The sequence below is a fragment of the Calypte anna genome, chromosome 4 (genome assembly GCF_003957555.1).
Source record: "Calypte anna isolate BGI_N300 chromosome 4, bCalAnn1_v1.p, whole genome shotgun sequence".
In the NCBI taxonomy this organism is placed as follows: Eukaryota; Metazoa; Chordata; class Aves; order Apodiformes; family Trochilidae; genus Calypte; species Calypte anna.
In genome coordinates, this window is record NC_044247.1 from 17,050,695 (window position 1) to 17,070,146 (window position 19,452).

Consider the following 19,452-nt stretch of genomic DNA (forward strand, 5'->3'; position numbering starts at 1 on the left):
AGAGGTGGTCTCTCCAGCCCCTCTGGAGATGGGCACCTTGGGATGGTGACTCAGGCACACGGACCCAGTGACTCACCTTGGGAAATTCCTGATTGCCTCCCCTGGGAGGAGGGAAAAAGCTTCCTTTTGGAGACTTGGTTCTGAACTCCTCTTGCTCATCCAGATGGGATGAACTCAGCTCTTGTGCTCCTTCCACTCCCTGAAAGGTTTTTACCCCACCTCCCTCCTGAACCATGCAAGGTTCCTCCCTGTTCTAAACAAACACTGACTGTGGATCCAGAGGGCTTGTTTCCAACATCATCCTGATGGGATGGGGTCTGCTGGACAAGTGAGGGTTGTCTTCTGTAAGGGGGACCCAGCTGGGACTAGGCAGGCAAGAAGGAACGTGGGTCAGGTCCTTTCTTGCTTGCAGAGAACTTCTCCTCCAGAGCAGAACAGTTTGCCCGCCTGTTAATCAACTTTCTCATCCTGTCTAGCATGTTCACACTGAACCTTTCTGAATAAAGAAATTATTAAGTTAATTTTTTTTCATAACTATTTAATGCTACCTTATATAGACCATCAGGTTTCCCAGTGTTCTCATTTCTCTGCCTTCTGCCCCGTGCTGCCCCCTGACAGTGAAGCAGAGCAGGAGAAGGGGGGACCCAGCACCTCTCCCCTCTTGGTGCCAGACCAGCACAACCACGCTTTCCAGTTGCATTGCAGGCTACAATTTGCCCCCAAGATCCAGAAACTTTGCTAGACCCCGTTCATGCTTGGCTGACCCATCAGGTGCAGTCCTGGCACCTTGCAGCACACAATTAGGAAAAGAAGGCCCAGGAAGGTTGTCAGGGTCCAATTTACCTTTTATTTAGCCCCTTATCAGATGAAGCAGTACGTGGCTTTTCCAGAGCCTCGAGGAACATAAAAGATACCTTAATTTTTTTTTTTATTTTTTTTTTTTCATTCGTGATGTTTCCTCTAAAAACCAAGGACCCAGAAAACACCTCCGGTGTCCCAGCCCAAGAAAGTGTCTCACTCATTATTTTCTGTTTCAAAAAAGCAAATGTTTCATATCCTTAAGCAATTAAGGAGACTCAACCCCCTGGCAAGAGAAGCCAGGCTTTAAAAGAGCCAAGGGGATAAAAAAAAAACGGCCTGTGAAAGTTACAGCCCAGCTTGTGTGTCACTCAGGGTATGCAGTGATTAATATGGTGCCACCAAAGTCCCTAACCCCTCCTCTCAGGGTGAAGAAGAAAAGAGCCATTGTCCTTCTCCCTCCTGCTGTTCCAAGATAAACAACACAAAATTAAGAAGAAGAAGAAGAACATTTTTTCCACCACCGTGTTTACATCAGCAAGCTCAGGGAACAGAAGGACATTTACAGGGCAGGGCCAGACAGGACCCCGGGGTAGGAATCCAGCAGCATCTACAGCTCCAAGCCAGAATGAGGAGGGCTCCCCTGGCACAATCACAACATGTTTGGGGCTGGAGGAAGCTTAAAGATCATCTGTTCCACCCCCTGCGTGGGCAGGGACCCCTCCCCCAGCCCAGGCTGCTCCGAGCCCCATCCAACCTGGGCTGAGACACTGCCAGGGATGGGGCAGCCACAGCTTAACCAGGGTCAGGGTCTCTCCACCTTCACGGGGAAGATTTTCCTCCTAAGATCCCTCTTCGGTGGCATCAGCCCTGTCCGTGGGGCAGAACCCACCCGTGGAGTCCCGGGATGGGACGGACAGAGCCGCGGAGCTTCAGCACCTTGGAGAGCGGCCGGGAGGGCGCGGGGGCTGCGCAGCCCCGGGGGGTCCCTACCAGGGGGTCCCTTCCTGGGGATCCCTCCCTGGGGGTCCCTTCCTGGGTGTCCCTCCACTGGGGTCTCTTCCTGGAGGACCCTCCCCGGGGGTCCCTACCCGGGAGTCCCTTCCTGGGGGTCCCTTCCTGGGGGTCCCTCCACGGGGGTCCCTTCCGGGGAGTCCCTCCCTGCGGGTCCCTCCCCGGAGGTCCCTCCCGGGGGGTCCCTTCCTGGGGCTCTCTTCCGGGGGGTCCCTCCCCAGGCGTCCCTTCCTGGGGATCCCTTCCTGGGGCTCCCTCCCCGGGGTCCCTTCCTGGGGGTCACTTCCTGGAGGTCCTAGCGTGACGCTAGCGAGGTGCTTGGGGTTTCTGCCATGGCAGCTCTTGTCTTGAATGGCCCTAAATCGTCCATCTCGAGCCCTGTGGCCTCCCCCAGCACAAGCAGGGGGTTATTTTAAAGTTTTGCTTGGTGGAGAATTTTGGGTTTCCCACGAAATGACAACAGAGAAAAACCAGAACAGACAAAAAAAAATTGTGTACAGTTTAAGGATAATTTAAATTTTAGAGAGGATTTTGACTGTAGAGGTCAGAAGGATCCTCTCTGCCTTCCAGCAGGGTTTCTGTGCTGATAATGCTGCTACTGCAGAATGGCCATCTGGGGAACTGCTTTCCCTGAGATGCCCCGAGTCCTTCTTCACTGTTTATGCTTTTTAAATAATGGAGGATCTGCTTTTAAAATAATAAAAGAAAGAAGAAAACCGAGGACAGTCCCAAGAAGAGACACAGAAATTTTCATTTGGGTAAAAATGACAACGAAGAGCAGAGGAATGAGAGGTTCTTGCATGGTCATAGTGGACAGCATGGAAATGAGGGGCTGCAGCTGCAGCACAAGGGCTGTCAGATACGAGGGGAAATGTCCCAACAAGAGCAGTGCAGCAGCAGGATGGATATTCCAAGAAGGTCCCGAGGTCTCCACTGATGGTGGTTTATGAAAGTGAGATTCACAGCCAGGGCTGAGAGTTGGTGGCTCTTGGGAAAGCTCTCAAGGCTCCCCTGACTTTATGGCTGGGATTTGAGACTTGTCCTAGCTTTGAAAAGTGAAACCTTGAGCCTGAACTGGCCATCAGGAACCTGCAGGCATCTGCATCCTCTCTGCTGCTGGGACACAGATCAGGGGTCCCCCAGGCGGTCAGGGATCCCCCCTGCTGACTGCAGCTCCAGCTCTGCTGTATCTGGAGACCTCGATCAGATTCTCATCAGGGTCTCGGAAGTAGATGGAGGTTATGGGACCCACAGCACCAGTTCTGGCCACAGGACCTTCTTCAATGGTCACCCCACAGGCCTGGGGGGAGACAGAAGAGGAGGGCTGAGTGCTCCAGGGCATTGGGCACTCTCCCCTCCCAGCCCTGAAAACAGGAGGTGTTGGGGGAGACACTTTTGACATTCTCTGAGACACAGAAAGTGTCACTTGGGGGGCTTTGGCTTCACACTGCCCTGTGGAGACACCACCTCATCCTCACCTGCAGGTGATCCAGCAGCTGCTCCAGGGGCACCTCAGTGATGAGGCAGAAATCTGCAGAGCCAGGGACTGGGTGCCGAGCCTTGGGTTCAAACTCCTTCCCAGCCTCGTGCAGATTAAACTTCTGCTTGCCAAAACGTAAAGCTTTGCGGGTTCCCTGTCCCCAGAGGACAGAAGGGAAGTGCAGGGAGACCTGGAAGCCTCAGCAGCCTCCCACCTCTGCAGTCAGAGCTTGGTGGCCTCCAGCTCATGCTGGCCCTGCCATCCCCACCCCAAGGATGTGCCCAGAGACCCTGTGAGAGGTCTGCAAGGACCAACCCGGCCCAGAACTGCAGCTGCAGGTCCCCTGGACCTGGGATGAGTTGTTGCCCACGTTACCTTGAAAGTCACCACCTCCATGCCCAGGACTTTGGAATAAAACCCCACGGTGTCCTCGATGTTCTTCACAGTCAGCACAAGGTGGTCCAGGCTCTGGATTAAACATTGGGGTGGTTTCATACCCTCCTCCTTCCAGGACATCTCTGGGCTGGGAACAAGTATGGAAAACCATAGAAGATGAGGATGAGGAGTGTGGGAAAGGGTGCAGGCAGCTGGGAGCTGTGAAGGCAGAGCAGCCAGGTTGTCTTTCGGTCTGTAGGTGGCACACAAGCACAGAAGTAATAAATCCTGCTCCCTGGAGGACCTCGGGTCCCTGTTTTGCTCTGGTGGGACCTGTGCCTGTCCCTGTGCCTTTCAGAGCCCCTGGATGTGATGGGCCAGCTGGGTGACCTCACTGGGGGCCGATGTCACCGAGATGTCACTGAGCTCCCAACGCACCAAATCCTGAGTGCACCAAGGATGGCCCAAATGTCCTGCTCTGGCAGGGGACTTGGACTCCATGACCTTCAGAGGTCCCTTCCAACCCCTGGCTTGGCTGCCCCTCCTCACTGCCAAGTCCTTTCCACCTGGGAAGTCCTTCTTGGGTGCTCCCAAGTGGCAGGGTGCCCGTGTCCCATCACCTCTCTGACCCCACCAGCCCAACCCTCCCCTCCCACCTGAGGCCCCCAGCAAACAACAGGAGGGGAAGGGGGCTGCAAACCCCTAGTACCCACCAGAGGGGATGGAGAGCTGGGCAATCCCCTGGTGATTGTCCTCTGCCTCTGCCCACAGCCCAGCAGAACAGCAAACAAAGCTGTGAGATCAGGAACCGGAGCCAGAAGCAGCATGGGAGGTGTACATTGACCCAAAGGACCCGGAAGTCCAACTACAAAGAGTTGAAAGAACCAAGGACAACCCTGACAGACCAGGATCCACCACACCCTGCCCACGGGCAACGTGCCCAGTTCACTTCTGTGCCTCCAAGGTTATTTTCTCCCGCTGTTGTCTCCTTGGGTACCTTGGATGCCTCTTCCTGCAAAAAAAACTGACACGGCCAAAGGGGTCCTCTGCTTCCTGAGGCAGAGTTTGAGATTTTCTTTCTTTACAGAACCCAAAATGGAATTTTGGAAGGCCTGAAGCTCTCTGGGCTGTTGGCTACAAAGAAGGGAGTAGTTCAGGCTGCAGGCAAGTGGTCCAAGGGACATGACATTGAGTTAAAACTGTTCTGTCTGGCCATTCTCCTCCCAGGCTGCCTGGGCTGTGTACAGCAACATGAGAACTAAAGCCACAAATAGCTGAAAATATTTTTTTTTCCCTCAAGTCAAGGGAAAGGACATCTTTGGGAGAGGGCAGTCAAAGTGCCTGTATCCTTCTCGTACATCCTTCCTGGATTTTTCTGCCCACACTGTTAAAGTTGGTCCAGAGAATTTCCCCCAGAGCTGGTTCATGACTTTGTCAGCTGCTGTTAGCTGGTGATGGTGAGGAGGTCAGAGAGGGGATCTCAGGACATGCAGCTCCATCCTCCTGCTTGCCTTGCCCTGCAGGTCCCCATGGCTTTACTGAGCACCCCAGGTGGAGAGAGGTCCAAGAGCTGCCCAGTGGGGCTGGCAGACAGGGACAAGTGGCAGCTGGACCTCCCAAACCTCATTTTCTTTAAACCAAAAGAAGGGAAGGTTTTGACTAGAGAGTAGGAGGAATTTTTTTACACTGAGGGTGGCAAAACACTGGCCCAGGTGGCCCAGAGAGGGGGGAGATGCCTCATCCCTGGAAACATTACAGGCCAGGTTGGATGGGGCTCTGAGCAACCTGCTCTGCTTGGAGATGTCCCTGTTGGACCAGGTGACCTTTAAAGGTCCCTTCTCACCCAAACCATGTGATGGCTTTGGGGGAAAATCCTAATATCTTTTCTGTACTAAAAATCCCCAAGCTGTTCATAGAATCATAGAATCATAGAATTAGCCGGGTTGGAAGGGACCTCAGAGATCATCTAGTCCAACCCTTGACCCACCGGAGCAGTTGCTAGACCATGGCACTGAGTGCCACATCCAGTCTTTTTTTAAATGTCTCCAGGGACGGAGAATCTACCACCTCACCGGGCAGTCCATTCCATAGCCTGATCACCCTCTCCGTGAAGAAATTCTTTCTAATATCTAACCTAAACCTCCCCTGGCACAACTTAAGACTGTGTCCTCTTGTCTTGTTGAAGGTCGTCTGTGAAAAGAGTCCAGTTCCCACCTCGCTACAGCCTCCTTTCAGGTAGTTGTAGACAGCAATGAGGTCTCCCCTGAGCCTCCTCTTCTCCAGGCTGAACAGCCCCAGCTCTCTCAGCCTCTCCTCATAGGGCCTGTGCTCGAGTCCCTTCACCAGCCTGGTTGCCCTCCTTTGGACCTGTTCCAGGACCTCTACATCCTTTTTAAACTGAGGAGCCCAGAACTGGACACAGTACTCGAGGTGTGGCCTCACCAGTGCTGAGCACAGGGGCAGAATCACCTCCCTGGACCTGCTGGTGACGCTGTTTCTGATCCAGGCCAGGATGCCATTGGCCTTCTTGGCCACCTGGGCACACTGCTGGCTCCTCTTCAGCTTCCTGGCAATCCAGACTCCCAGGTCCCTTTCTGCCACTCTGTGCCCAGCCTGGAGCTCCCCATGGGGTTGTTGTGGCCAAAGTGCAGGACCCGGCACTTGGCCTTGTTGAACCTCATCCCCTTGGAATCGGCCCAGCTCTCCAGTCTGTCTAGTCTGCAGCTGTTCCTGCAGCTGTTGGGGTTTTGGGGGCATTAATTGGCTTTGACCATCCTCGCCTGGGGGTTTGACCCCCCCTCTCTGGGCTCTGGAGCAGATTTAAGTTCCCCCAGGGTCTGGGTTTTGTTGGGGGGTGTTGGTTGCCAGCATAGCCCCAAATATGCCTCCTCCTGGCTCTGCTGCTCTGGGCTTCAGCTTCTGGGGTTATGTCCTGGTCTTTCACCTTCTGCCATTGCTGTGGTTGTTATTTTGTGTGAAACAAAGAGGTCAGGATCTTCAGGGTTTTTAGAGAGAAGGTTCTGATGGAAGTTCTGATGCTCATCCCACCAGAATCATCACGAGGTACAGAGGCCAAATTTTCAGCACCAGAAACCTCTCAGCCAGTTGTGCCACTTCTCTAGGGTGTTCTACAAAACCTGGATAATCCCTGAAGAAACCAGCTTGGGCCTCTAGAATGTCAGCAGCTGCTCTGCTCCAGTTTGCCTGTGAGTAAAAACCTCCTGTTCACATTTCCTGCCTTGTGTCTCATCATCCTCCTGGGTTACACATCCTTGGAAGGAAAGGGGCTCTGGGGACCCCTGACATTTCCCCCATGGGCTGACCAAGTCCTGCTCCTCCTGGTGTCCCTCCCCTGGCTTTGCTCTGGTTTAGCAGTACCTCTTGTCCCAGGTGGATGTGACACAGACCTGGAATTGGTTTTCCCCATCTGAGCTACTGAGGGCTGAAGGAAGGGAATAATTCCAGCCTTGGCTCTTCCCACTGCCATTTTTCTGGGGAGGAATGCCCTAAATCCAAAGGGTTTTCAGAGGGTGAGATGTTTCTGCATGTGGAAGTGCTTTTCAAACCCAGAACTGGGCTCCTACATTATTTAGGTCCCTCTGGAGGTCAGTGGATCGTGCTCACAGCTGGAAATCCCTGAGCAGAATTAAATCCATGTTATGCCCTCCTACCCTGCTCTGCTTTGTTGTGAGGAAATGATCCTTCCCTCTGACCAAGGCAGGATTTGAAACCATTAACTCAGCCCTGCAGGAGGCACCAAGATGCTCTTCCAGTCAGGATGTTGGACACCAAAGGCTGGGAACAAATTGAAAGGAAGAAGCCCTGTAAATAATTGAAGCTGAGCTGGGGCTGTGAGACGTTTTAGGTCAATGAGAAGAGAAGGAGCAGAGCCAGGAGGGGGTCTGAGGAGCAGCCGTGGCCTACAGGAGGAGGAGGGGGGTGGGGGGGTGATGTCTCTCTGAGTTAGTGGCACTGGATGCTCTCAGCTCACTTAACAGAGCAGCTGCTTGGGGAGCCTGGAGCTCTGCTGAGGCTCTCAGCCCAGGCAAAAGGAGCCCAGGAGGTGCCAGATGCAGGCACAGGGGACTCTGAGGGGCTCCTGGGGCTCCTGGGGCTGGGCTCCAGGTGGTGAAACCCCCAGGAAGTGGTCAGGGGAGGGGTGAGAGCATCAGGGGTGGGACAGCACATGAATGGCATTGCAGAACCATGGCATGGTTTCAGCTGGAAGAGTTCAAGGTTGTCTTGTTCCACCCCTTCCTCCCTCCCACCAGCCCAGGTTGCTCCAAGTCCCCTCTGTCTGCTCTGAGAACTTGGGATTTGGGTTTCATTTCTTCTGCCTCATATTAGAGCTGTGTTTAGTGCTGTGGCTTTCCTGGACCTATCCATGAAGCTCAAATCCCTTCTCCTCTGTCACCAGGAGGTCTTGAGCTTCCCTCCTACTGCCACCAGTGACCACTGCTGGAGGACAACAACCCAGCAGAGCTCAGGTATCTGTCAGAGGTAAGCAGCCACCCCCCTGTCCCTGCTGGGGCTGAGAGGGAGAGGAGCCAGCCTTGCACTTCCCTCCAGGAGCTGCAGCTTGGCAGAGCCCTGCTGTAGCTGGAAGAATTTCTGCATCAACTGCTGCTCCCTGGTGCAGAGGAGCTCCCTCAGGACCTGCTCCAACATCTGCTTAGAAACCAAGGGGAATGTCAGCAAACCCCTCCTAGGGCCCTCTGAGGATATCAGAGGGGATGCCCACGGTGTTGGGATGGATGCCCATGTTGTTGGGATGCTCACATTGGGATGGATGCCTGTGTTGGGATGCCCAAGTTGTTGGGATGGATGCTCATGTTACTGGGGTGCCCACGGTGTTGGGATGGACGCTCATGGTGTTGGGATGCTCATGTTGTAGGGATGGATGCTCATGTTGTTGGGATGGATGCTCATGTTGTAGGGATGGATGCCCATGTTGTTGGGATGCCACCCAAGCCAGGTGAGCAGTGCAGAACCTCTCTGCTCCTGCTCCAGCCCAAGCAGCAGGAGCAGGGGATGTTCTGCAGCGTGGCCACTGCCCTCTGGGACCCCTGAACCCTGGAGCTCCTTACCCTGCTGGGATGTCCTTTGTCTGCTGGGTCCTCCTGGGAGGCTCCCCTGAGCCTGCTGCCTGCTCCCCACTGCCTTTCCAGGCTGCAGACCTCTGGGGGTTTGGTACATGGTCAGACATCACCCCCCCCTTGGCCTCTCCAGCTCTTCTGATCATTTTATGAGATTTAAATGTCTCTTTTTATGTCTGATCTGATGGGGGGATTGGCCTTTTCTGGCTGGTTTATTGATGCAGGCTTTGCTCTCATTTTTTTTATCTGCCTTCTCACCTGTTCCTCTCTCTTTCATTAATCTTTTTTCCTATATCTCTCTCTGATCTTATCCCTTTCCTATTTAGTGCTGACTCTGGAGGGTTGGGGGATGAAAAATCCCCAGCTAATAAGAGCATAAACCAGCAGAAATACCTGAATTTCAGGAAAAATGTTTGTTGCTCAGTTTTGATGCCAAATTGCCATAAAACAGCACCCAGGCAGGCTGGGGGGAGGGTTGGCTATTTTCACAAGCTGGCCTGTAGATTTTTTTTTTTTTTTTTTTTTTTAAATTCACCCAGAAATTCACACACTTTTCAAATTTTACCATTGTGTTTCCACTGTCCTGTGTGGAAAGCTGAAAAGCATCTTTGAAACGTGTCATTAATAATATATTTATATAGAATGACTTCTAGATAATGTCATTAATATTCACAGAAAGAAATGCACAGGGGAACATCCCTCCAGCCTAGCCCCAGAGGTGCTGTGTTTGTCAGGCCAGCTCCCCATTGCTCCTAAAATCCAGAATATCCTGATTTAAGCCCCCCCTGAGCAGGGCTTTTGCCTTGGGAAAGGATTTGTCAGCAGCCCAAGGTGCTGAGCAGGGATGAGGGATGAGAGCCCAGCTCACAGCCTTGGCCTTGCTAAAACCATGGGGAAAACGAATGAGCTGCTTCCAAAGCTTTCCCTCCCTCCCTCTCATGCAGTGGTGGTGATGATTTCCCTTGCTGGGAAGTGGCCAAAAAGGAAATTATTAAAAAAAAAAAAAGAAATTTGCCCCATTGGAAACAGGAAAGAGTTTTCTAAGTGTGAATTTCTGCGTTGAAAAGGGGAATGGGAGAAGGAGACTTAAGTAATTATTAGCTTCAAATTAATTATAAACAGCCTGAGCTTTTCCTTCTAAACTCTCCCTGAGCACAGAAAGGAGGCAATAAATCACCAGGTGGTTTATTTGGAAGGGCTTGATGTGAATAATCCTTCACAAGGCCAGGGAATCAACCCTAAAAATCCCCTGCCAGGGTAATGAGTAGAAAGGCAGAGCAGGGCTGAGGGATGTGATCAGGCAAAGTGTCCTTGCCTGCAGCCTGGGCTTCCAGCCCTGCAGCAGCTGCCCCCACCCAGCAGGTGAAGCATCAGGAAAAAACCTTGGCTCAGGTTCCTGCAGAACTTCATCAAAGCCAAACCTTCCCTGCAAAACAGCAGGTTTGGCAGGGACAAAAAAAATTATTATTTCAGCAGGAGCCTCTGAAGGGCCCCAGGAGACTGCTGGCTGCCTCTGCACCACGTCCTCCAGCCAAGAAGGGCTCAAGCCCCCCACAAGCCCCAGGGAAGCATCAAAGCATTCTCTTCTTTCTTTCTTTTCTTTTCTTTTCTTTCTTTTCTTTTCTTTTCTTTTCTTTTCTTTTCTTTTCTTTTCTTTTCTTTTCTTTTCTTTTCTTTTCTTTTCTTTTCTTTTCTTTTCTTTTCTTTTCTTTTCTTTTCTTTTCTTTTCTTTTCTTTTCTTTTCTTTTCTTTTCTTTCTCTCCTTCTCTCCTTCTCTCCTTCTCTCCTTCTCTCCTTCTCTCCTTCTCTCCTTCTCTCCTTCTCTCCTTCTCTCCTTCTCTCCTTCTCTCCTTCTCTCCTTCTCTCCTTCTTTTCCCAATGGCCAACTTTGGAACTGAAGGAAAGGGCCCTGGAGAGCCACAGAATCCTGTGCCAGGGACTGAGGCTGCAGCCTGGGGAATTTCAGGACATCTCCTTCCAGGTGCCCATGGCCCAGGTGCCCCCCCATCCTTTGGGCCCCCCAAGGACACAATGGATTTCACCCCAGCAGATGAAGTCTGGGCAGATGTTGAGGCAGCTGGACAGGGGCCACTGGTGTCACCACAGCTGGGACCAGCACAGCAAGGACAGAGCCTTTCCCTGGGATCCTGTAGCTTTGGAATTGGCCTTCCCTGAGCTTCATCCCCTGGCTCCAGGCTCCAGACACAAGTGATGAAGTAGGTGCAGAGCTGGAAGAAGCTGGGCTTGCACTCTGATGGACTAAACACTCCAGGCAGAGGTTTCTTGACATTCAGGCTTGGCCAAGCTGGCATTGAACTTTCCATTACAGCACTTTGTTTTGCTGAAGGAAAAATGTGCTTTCTGCCCGATCAGACACTTCCAGAGGAGACAGATCAGTTTCTCTTTTTATCTTTAGAAACCTCTGACTGGAATATCTGGAGTCAGATGCAGTGGGTTGCTCTTGGAATGATCACCTTGGGACACGACAGCCTATCAGTCAGCTCACTGTGAAACCATTCTGCTCTCCCAAATCCTACTGGGAGGACTCTCCTTTCCTCCAGGAGCTGGGAAAACAGGGAAAACAGGGCTGGAGGAGTCTGTGCTCTGATGCCATGAAATGTGGACCCTCAGCCAGGCAGCCCCATGGGGAACCATCTCATCTCCCTCCCATTCCTGAGCCCTCTGGAGGGCAGGGGGAGGATGTCTGGGACAGAGGTTGGTTGCTGTGTTCTTTACTTGCAAATAAATCCCAGCCCCAAAATCATCTCTGCCACTCACTCCCTTTTCTTCTGCCTTACAAGAAGGTCTTGGCTTCTTCAAAGAAGGCTTTGATCTCCCTCTGGTAGTCTGCTGAGGCTCTGGGCATAGATCTGGAATGACAAGACAGGCACAGAAGTTCCTGGTGGTCCTCCCCTCTCTGAGCAGTGCCTATTTCACAGGTTTTTCTTTACCTTCCTGCTTAAAACACAACTCACTTGATGGAAACTGACTGAACCTCCAGGTTTTGGTGTGTTAAGACCTTCAGAAGGCAAAGAACAGAACTGAAAAACAGAAATAAAGCCTCAGTGACACAAAAAGAGCCATCCCAGGTATTTAACAGCATCCCTATCAGCAGAAGGGATGAGGACTTCATAGAATCACAGAATGGGCTGGGTTGGAAGGGACCTCAGAGCTCATCAAGTCCAACCCTTGATCCACTCCCCCCGTGGTTCCCAGCCCATGGCACTCAGTGCCACATCCAGGCTCTTTGGAAAGATCTCCAGACACGGAGAATCCACTACTTCCCTGGGCAGCCCATTCCAATGCCTGATCACCCTCTCCAGAAAGAAATTCTTTCTCATCTCCAACCTAAACCTCCCCTGGCACAACTTGAGACCCTTTGTGCCCTCTTGTCTTGCTGAGAGTTGCCTGGGAAAAGAGCCCAACCCCCCCCCTGGCTCCAACCTCCTTTCAGGGAGTTGCAGAGAGTGATGAGGTCTCCCCTGAGCCTCCTCTTCTCCAGCCTCAACACCCCCAGCTCCCTCAGCCCTTCCTCACAGCAATTCTGCTGGATCCCTTCACAGCCTCCTTGCTCTTCTCTGGACCTGCTCCAGCACCTCAATCTCCTTCCTGAGCTAAGGGGCCCAGAACTGGACACAGGACTCAAGCTGTGGCCTCACCAGAGCTGAGCACAGGGGCAGAATCCCTTCCCTGGACCTGCTGGCCACGCTGTTCCTGAGCCAGCCCAGGATGCCATTGGCCTTCTTGGCCACCTGGGCACACTGCTGGCTCCTCTTCAGCTTCCTGGCAATCCAGACTCCCAGGTCCCTTTCTGCCACTCTGTGCCCAGCCTGGAGCTCCCCATGGGGTTGTTGTGGCCAAAGTGCAGGACCCGGCACTTGGAATGTTGAACCTCATCCCCTTGGGATCATCCCAACTCTCCAGTCTGTCCAGGTCCCTCTGCAGAGCCCTCCTGCCTTCCAGCTGATCCACACTCCCCCCAGCTTGGTGTCATCTGTGAATTTGCTGATGATGGACTCAATCCCCTCATCTAAATCATCAATGAAGATATTGAACAGCACTGGGCCCAACACTGATCCCTGGGGGACACCACAGCCGCCATTTTGATGCAGCCCCGTTCAGCACCACTCTCTGGGCCCGGCCCTCCAGCCAGTTCCTAACCCAGCACAGGTGACTTCAGATGTCCCTTCCCCCAACATCATGCTGCCAAGTTGGTCAGAGCTTCTTCTAGAAGGGCCAAATGGTGGAAGCTCAGGGTTGGTGGAACCAAGGTCTCACCATGGATTAACCACTTTGATCTGTTCCTGGTGGATAATCTGCAATCCTTGCTGAGGACTGAACCCCTCCTGACCTCCCCCTACACCAGGCTGTATCTCCAGACCCTGTGTGAGGACTTTCTCCCCTCCATGCTCCACCTGGGGATCACGATAAGCTGGAGCAGCCAGTCCTGCTCCTAGACTAAGTGCCAGGGACATTTTATTCAATGTTGCTAAATCCCAGGCACCAGCCTCCTGTCAGCCCCTTCAGATTGTCTCATTAGGGCTTAACAGGCCCAGGAGGGGTCTGGCTGGAGGAAAGCATCACTGGTGACATCAGAGGGAAAGGCACTGAGTGTCCTGCTGGGGGTGGCACAGGGCTGCTGGGAGCTGCTTGTTCTCCTGCAGGTGCTGGGACCCCACAAGTGCACTGGAATATCAATGTTTAAATCAGAGCTGGAGGCTCTCCAAGTGTCCTGGCCATGCTGTACCCCCTCCCAGGGAGCAGATCAGTCCTCTCCTGCTGCTGGGGGGAGGGGGTTTGGCCATGCCCAGAAGAGGGGGTGTCACCTGAGAGGAGGACAAGGTGTTATCACTGGGGTGTGGGGAGGAAAACCATGTAAATATATGCATGTGCTGGTCTGCCTCACCTGCTGCCAGCAGCACTTAATAGCCCAGATTAAACCTTTGGAATGGAAACATCTCATTAATTAGTCTGGCTGAGCAGTGAGTCCCATCCAGCCATTAGAGGGCATTAAAATAATGCATTCAGCACCTTTCATCTCAAATAACTTAATAGAGGTTTATTGGTTGCCCTCGGAGGATGCTTTACAGCCAGGAAGTGGTCACAAAGCACTTGTAGGATTTGAGGCCTCAGGAGTTTGGGTTGCCAGACGGATTCCCAAGCCTCCAGGTGTACCAGGCCATATCCAAACAAATTTGGAACATGGCAAAGACTGGAGCTAAAGGAGGTTGGAGGTTTGTGGTTTCTTGTATGGCTTAGGATGTTCTTTCCCCCCGTGTGCTGCTGGTCCTGATGTCCTGGGTAAAGGAGGGAGGGAGGTGCCCCACAACACTGCAGCTCCAAGCTTGGAGGTCTTTGGTAGCCCCAGGAGGCCCCAGTGTGAGTGGAGATCAACCCAGGGCACTGAAAATGAGAGGCTGCACAGCAATCCTGCCCCTAGAAGTGGGCACCAGGATGCCCACAGTGGGTCAGACCAAGCAACCAACCAGTCCCAGGGGCCTGATCCATCAGGCTGATTTCTTTATGGAAATCCCTCCCCTTTGGCTGCAGGTTTGGGGGATGAACACTGATAAATTTTGACAGAGGCCAGTGGCAGATGCTTGGGAGGAGAAGCATTCAAAGGGCAAGTCCAGGGTTATGTTGCCTTCAGGATTCCCTGCCAGCCCCAGCAGCTCGCTGAGCCAGAGGTCATATCCACAGCTCTGTGTTTAACAGCCCTTGAAGGAGCTGCTGTCCCTCATCTCCTCTAATGGTGTTTTATTTTTTTTTTACTTATTCATAGCACTGGCATCTCCAGCATCCAGAAAAATGAGTGAAATGAGAAAAGGATGAGAGAGCTGCAAGCGACTGCAGTGAAGCCTTTGGGGTAAGCCCAGCACCCAACCCCCTTCCTGCTGCAGATCCTCTTCCCCCACCCCCTCCGAAACCTCCAGCCTTGTCCCTCAAGAACTGGGAACACCCAGCAAAAAAAAAAAAAAAAAGAAAAGAAAAAAAACCCCACAAACAAACCAGCAAGAGGCTCCCAAGAGCCCAGTCCCAGCTCTGTGTCACTCTGGGATCACCCAGGGGCCCCATTGCCAGGGAGGGGAAGGTGACCTGGGATAACAGGGGCATGGCCAGGAAAGAAAAAAACCCAAAAATATTTCTCCAGGTCGTTCTCATCTGTGTCACTATCTCTACATCCACCTGTGCCTGAAGGATGTCATCTCCATCCACAAGAGGCTCCCTTTTGTCCCCGAAGTGGTGGAGAGAACCGGGGGGGTTGCTCGACGGGGAACATCCCCGAGCAGGAAACCTCCTGCCCCATCCCTCAGCCTGACCTCCCCTTCTGGAGACCTCAAGAGCCACCCCTAGAATTACCAATATTAATTGTCCCGGCGGCTCTGGGAGGTTCTGGGGATCGGTGCTGGCGGGGGGTTCGGTTTCTCAGCCCCTCGCAGGGATCCCGAGCTGGGAGGGATGGCTCAGGGCAGCGATGGAGCCCGGGGCAGGAATTTCCCAGGAGCTACCAAAGCCTGGAGGCAGCTGGGAATCGCTTCATAAATATTCATGAGGCTTGGGGCAGGGCAGATGGAGCTTTTTAGCACTGCTGGACCTGCCGTGTCAGTCGCTTGCTGGTACCGGGAACCAGAACAGACCTGAGGACCCAGCCCTTGCTGTGTGCTCTGAATATCAACCCAGGAGCTGCGGTTTGGCTCTGCTCCACGCCATCTGCTCAAGCAGCACAGGAGACTTCTTGCTGTGGTTCTCCGTGGACCTGCAGCAGGGAGGGGACTGGGCTGTACTGGGAAGCTTGCCTGGTGCTGTACTGGGAAGCTTGCCTGGTGCTGGGGTCTCCGTGGGGGGACCCTGGGAGGTGTCAACATCTCCTGCCTGCAGGAGCTGGGCAGCAGATCCCATCTGAGGAATGACCTGGACAATCCTGGCTGCTCATGGTCAGGAAAGACAAATTCAGCAAGGATGAGAGCTCCAGGCCTGATGGAGGGCAGGGAGATGTCCAGGTCAGCCTGCTCACCCTGCCAGGAGGAAGGTGACTGGGAGTTAAAAATGTAACTGCCAAGAGGAGCTGCTTAACCCCACAGCACCAGGGAAAGTGGGGATGGTGTCCAGGAATCCAGGCTGGGAGTCAGGAGAAGGCTTCAGCCAAGTTCTCTATTGGCCTCCCATTAGGAGAGAGGTTCCAGAATGCCCCAGTGCTTCAAGGCAACAAACTGGGACCAGTTTGTCTCCTTGGGGTGGCAAGTGATGGGGAAAGGACTGCAAATCCTGGAGGTACCTGCTAATCCTGACTCCTTCCAAGCCACAGAAGTCCTGGTGAGCCAGGCAGAAGCAAGGCCAGGCAGGAGCACAGCCTCTATTCCCTTCCCTAGAGGACAAGGTGAGGCCACGAGGGATCAGCTCAGCTCTGCCCAGAGGATCAAGGAGTCCTGAGACCCTGCAGCCAGGAGTTCCTGCAGCCCTGCTGTGCACATGTACTTTCTTTGCTCTGGCTGGGGGACTGGAGAGCTGTTAATTTGCCTCATTTATTTCTCTGCTTCCGAAAACCCAGGCACCTTGCCAAAGCCCCTGGAACATTCACATTCATTTTAAAAAAAACCCTAATTATAACAACTTTAACGATGTTCTGCCAGCCCCAGCAGCAGAAAGGGAATATCTTGTCTCTGCTTTCTTTCCCAAAACCCCTTCATGTCACAGTAAAAGCTCAGACTCCTGCTGACTCCAGCTCTCTCTCATCCACCTTTCAGTAAGTGCCTGCCTTTAATCTTGAAATACCCCCAGGAAATGTCTGCTGAGCAGCTTGGTCAACCTGGACCAAGAGATGGGCCCCACAACTTGGTCTGCAAATGCTGGAGCCCTAAGAGCAGAGCTGCCAAGAGCTCCAGGAGATCCTGTGCCCAAGGGACAAGAAAGGGACAAGAAGGAGGGGAAGGTTTGCCCGTGGATTTTGAGGGAAGCTGTGTCCAGACAGTGGTCACCCATCAGGTGAGGATCCATCCTGCCTGGATGAGTCTTCCCAGCCACCACCTTCAGCTCTGCTAAAAGTCACCTCTAGGTGACCTTGTTCTGCCCTCCTTGATCTCCTTTGATCTTCACTGGCCTAGAGGTGTCCACTGAGGATGAGAGAGATGGGGAAAAAAAAAAATCAACAAAAAACCCACCCCAAGCAGACAAAACCCCAACTCAATATTCTTAGCCCAGCACACAAGAGCTCAGAGTGAGGACCAGGTGCAGATGGACCCAGGCACTGACTCTGCATGGTGGTTGTTTGGAGAGATGCTATGGGGCTTCTGCTGCCTTTTCCTGGACTATTTCCACCTGGAAACTGTTCCCCGGGGTTTAATCCAGAGTCCACAGAGGGATGCCAAATAATTTCAGTGAGTTTTAAACCAATGTGTTCTGCACAAGTCATTTTGGGAAGATCCAGATGTGCTGGGCAGGTTGATTAGTTTATCTCATTAACAGCCACAAAGCAGCCTGCTGGCCCTGTAGGGTCCAAAAGCTCCATCTCCTGGAAACTGGCATGGATAATTCTAGGGGTAATGCATGGGGTTTTTAATGCTACTGGTAGGGCAGCATCCTCCTCCTTTGGAGTTATTGATGGAAATCATCCTTGGAGATATTCCTCCTGCACTCCATTGAGTACAGAGGGACTGGAGCACATCTTTTAGGTCACACACTCTGGCTAATGCCATCAGAAATTCACCCTGTATTAGGTGACTATGCTGAGTAGAAGCTCATTGGCAGGAAAGTTATTCCCTTGTCCCAAAAGAAAAAAAAAAAAAAAAAAAAAAAAGGGAAAAGTCTATGCTAACAACTTCTCAGGAGTGGTGGAGCAACCAGAAGAGCACAAGCTGGAGGAGATGCAACATTTTCCAAAGGATTTGCACCTTTGGATCCTAATCAAGTGCCTATGGACTGCCAGAACTCCACCCAGAGCAGGGAGAGGAGAGGCTGGGATGCTGCTGGAGTGGGGTGTTGCTGACCTCTAATGCCTGAGCCCAGCTCCCTGCTAAGGGAATGCAGCAGCACGACCCTTCCTGGGAGCAGAACTGAAAAGCTGCTTGTGAAACCCCCTCCAGTTTGTGGGGAGAAGCTGGAAAGGTGAAAGACCTCGGTGAAACCTTCCTGAGATGTTGAGGGAGGTGCCCACCACCCACCTGGGGCATCTTGGTGGTGAGGAGCCTTCGAGAAGCAAAAGGTTTCCTGGTAAAATGAAAGCTGCAAGAGGAAATAATAATTAAAAAACAAAACCAAACAGGAAGCCTGAAAGACCTGAGTGATGCTGGTTTGAGGTTGGGGCAGGAAACCCCTGATGCAAAGGCTGCAGGTGGAGGGGAGGGGCTGGCACCCAGGGCAAAAATCATCCTCCAGTTCTGCTTCTGTTCCTTAACATTGAAACAGGGAGTGGAAAGCAAGTGGGGTTTAAACCCGTGTCAGGTGCTGGCTCCCAACTCTTCCTCTTTGAAAAAAGGGTTCCAGGAACGTCCAGGAGGCTCAGGAGCTGGCAGGATGCTCAGGGCAGGATGCTCAGGGCAGGGGCTGTGACCTCATTGAGCATGAGGCTTAATCCTGCTGCTGAGCAGAGTGGAAACCTCGTGTTTCTTGCTTCCCAGGGTCCCACCACCCTCACAGGGCAGAATTTCTTCCTAATGTGAACTTCTTCAGTGCCTCCATCCATCTCCTTAGCAGCACGAGGCTGCTGGAACACAAACCCTGCCATGAATAAAACATAACCCCTTGGGTTTCCCTGCTCTCCTCACCTCCACTCACGTTTTTGCTGGGCTGATGGTTTTTCTGCCATGCCCCAGATAACTCACCCAGCTTCATCTCCCCGGCCCTTTCCACCCCCCTGCTCCTCTTGCATTTTTCATGGAGCCTCTGACTCTGCTGGCACGCTTCTCAGCTCCCTGGGACATCAGGGGGGATGGGTGTTTTAAGCTCTCTGCCTTCCTGAACACCAAGATAAATCAAAGCAGAGCAAGAGGACAACAAGCAAGGTCCTTTCTTCCCTCTCCCCACCCCAGTTCTGGCTGTAAGGTGTGTTTGGGATCTCAGCAAGCCCCCTCTCCATTTTTTGGGGTGAAAATGGTGAAACAAAGACCGAGGAATGACTTTTCCCAGGCTCTTCTGGGTGAAACCACCCAGCAGAAAGCTCTGGGATATTTGGTTACCCCAAGAGCCTAAACCTGGGTCAGTGCAAAGTCCCCCAGTAAACCCACCTGGTGCTCTTGGATGGACAAACCCCGTAACTTTACACCTTCCTGCTGAGCTCAGCAGCCACCAGGTGAGGACCAGGATGGTGAAGAGTTCATGGGGGCTTCCTTACAGCCTGCAACACCCTGTGGAATCAGAGAATCCTTTTGGTGGGAAATGGTTTTGGGGTCCCCACATGGGGTGTAAGGACAGTGATCCTGACTGCTATGGGGTGTGAGGACAGTGATGCTGATGGCCATGGGGTGTAAGAACAGTAATCCTGATGCTCATGGGGTGTGAGGACAGGGATCCTGATGCTCATGGGGTGTGAGGACAGTGATCCTGATGTTCATGGGCTGTAAGGACAGTGATCCTGATGCTCATGGGGTGTGAGGACAGTGATCCTGATGCTCATGGGGTGTAAGGACAGGGATCCTGATGGCCATGGGGTGTGAGGACAGTGATCCTGATGCTCATGGGGTGTGAGGACAGGGA

At 52.7% G+C, this 19,452-nt stretch overlaps 1 protein-coding gene across 1 annotated transcript; it reads right to left on the reverse strand.

The window, feature by feature from the left end:
* Positions 1 to 2,515: 2,515 nt before the first annotated feature.
* Positions 2,516 to 5,094, reverse strand: GLOD5 (glyoxalase domain containing 5). The gene is made up of 5 exons (XM_008500116.2): positions 5,026 to 5,094; positions 4,381 to 4,532; positions 3,668 to 3,815; positions 3,291 to 3,446; positions 2,516 to 3,112 (listed from the first exon to the last, which is right to left on the reverse strand). Exons 1-5 carry the CDS (start codon positions 5,092 to 5,094, stop codon positions 2,960 to 2,962), a joined length of 678 nt encoding a protein of 225 aa, XP_008498338.2. The 3' UTR covers positions 2,516 to 2,959.
* Between the last annotated feature and the right edge of the window lie 14,358 nt (positions 5,095 to 19,452).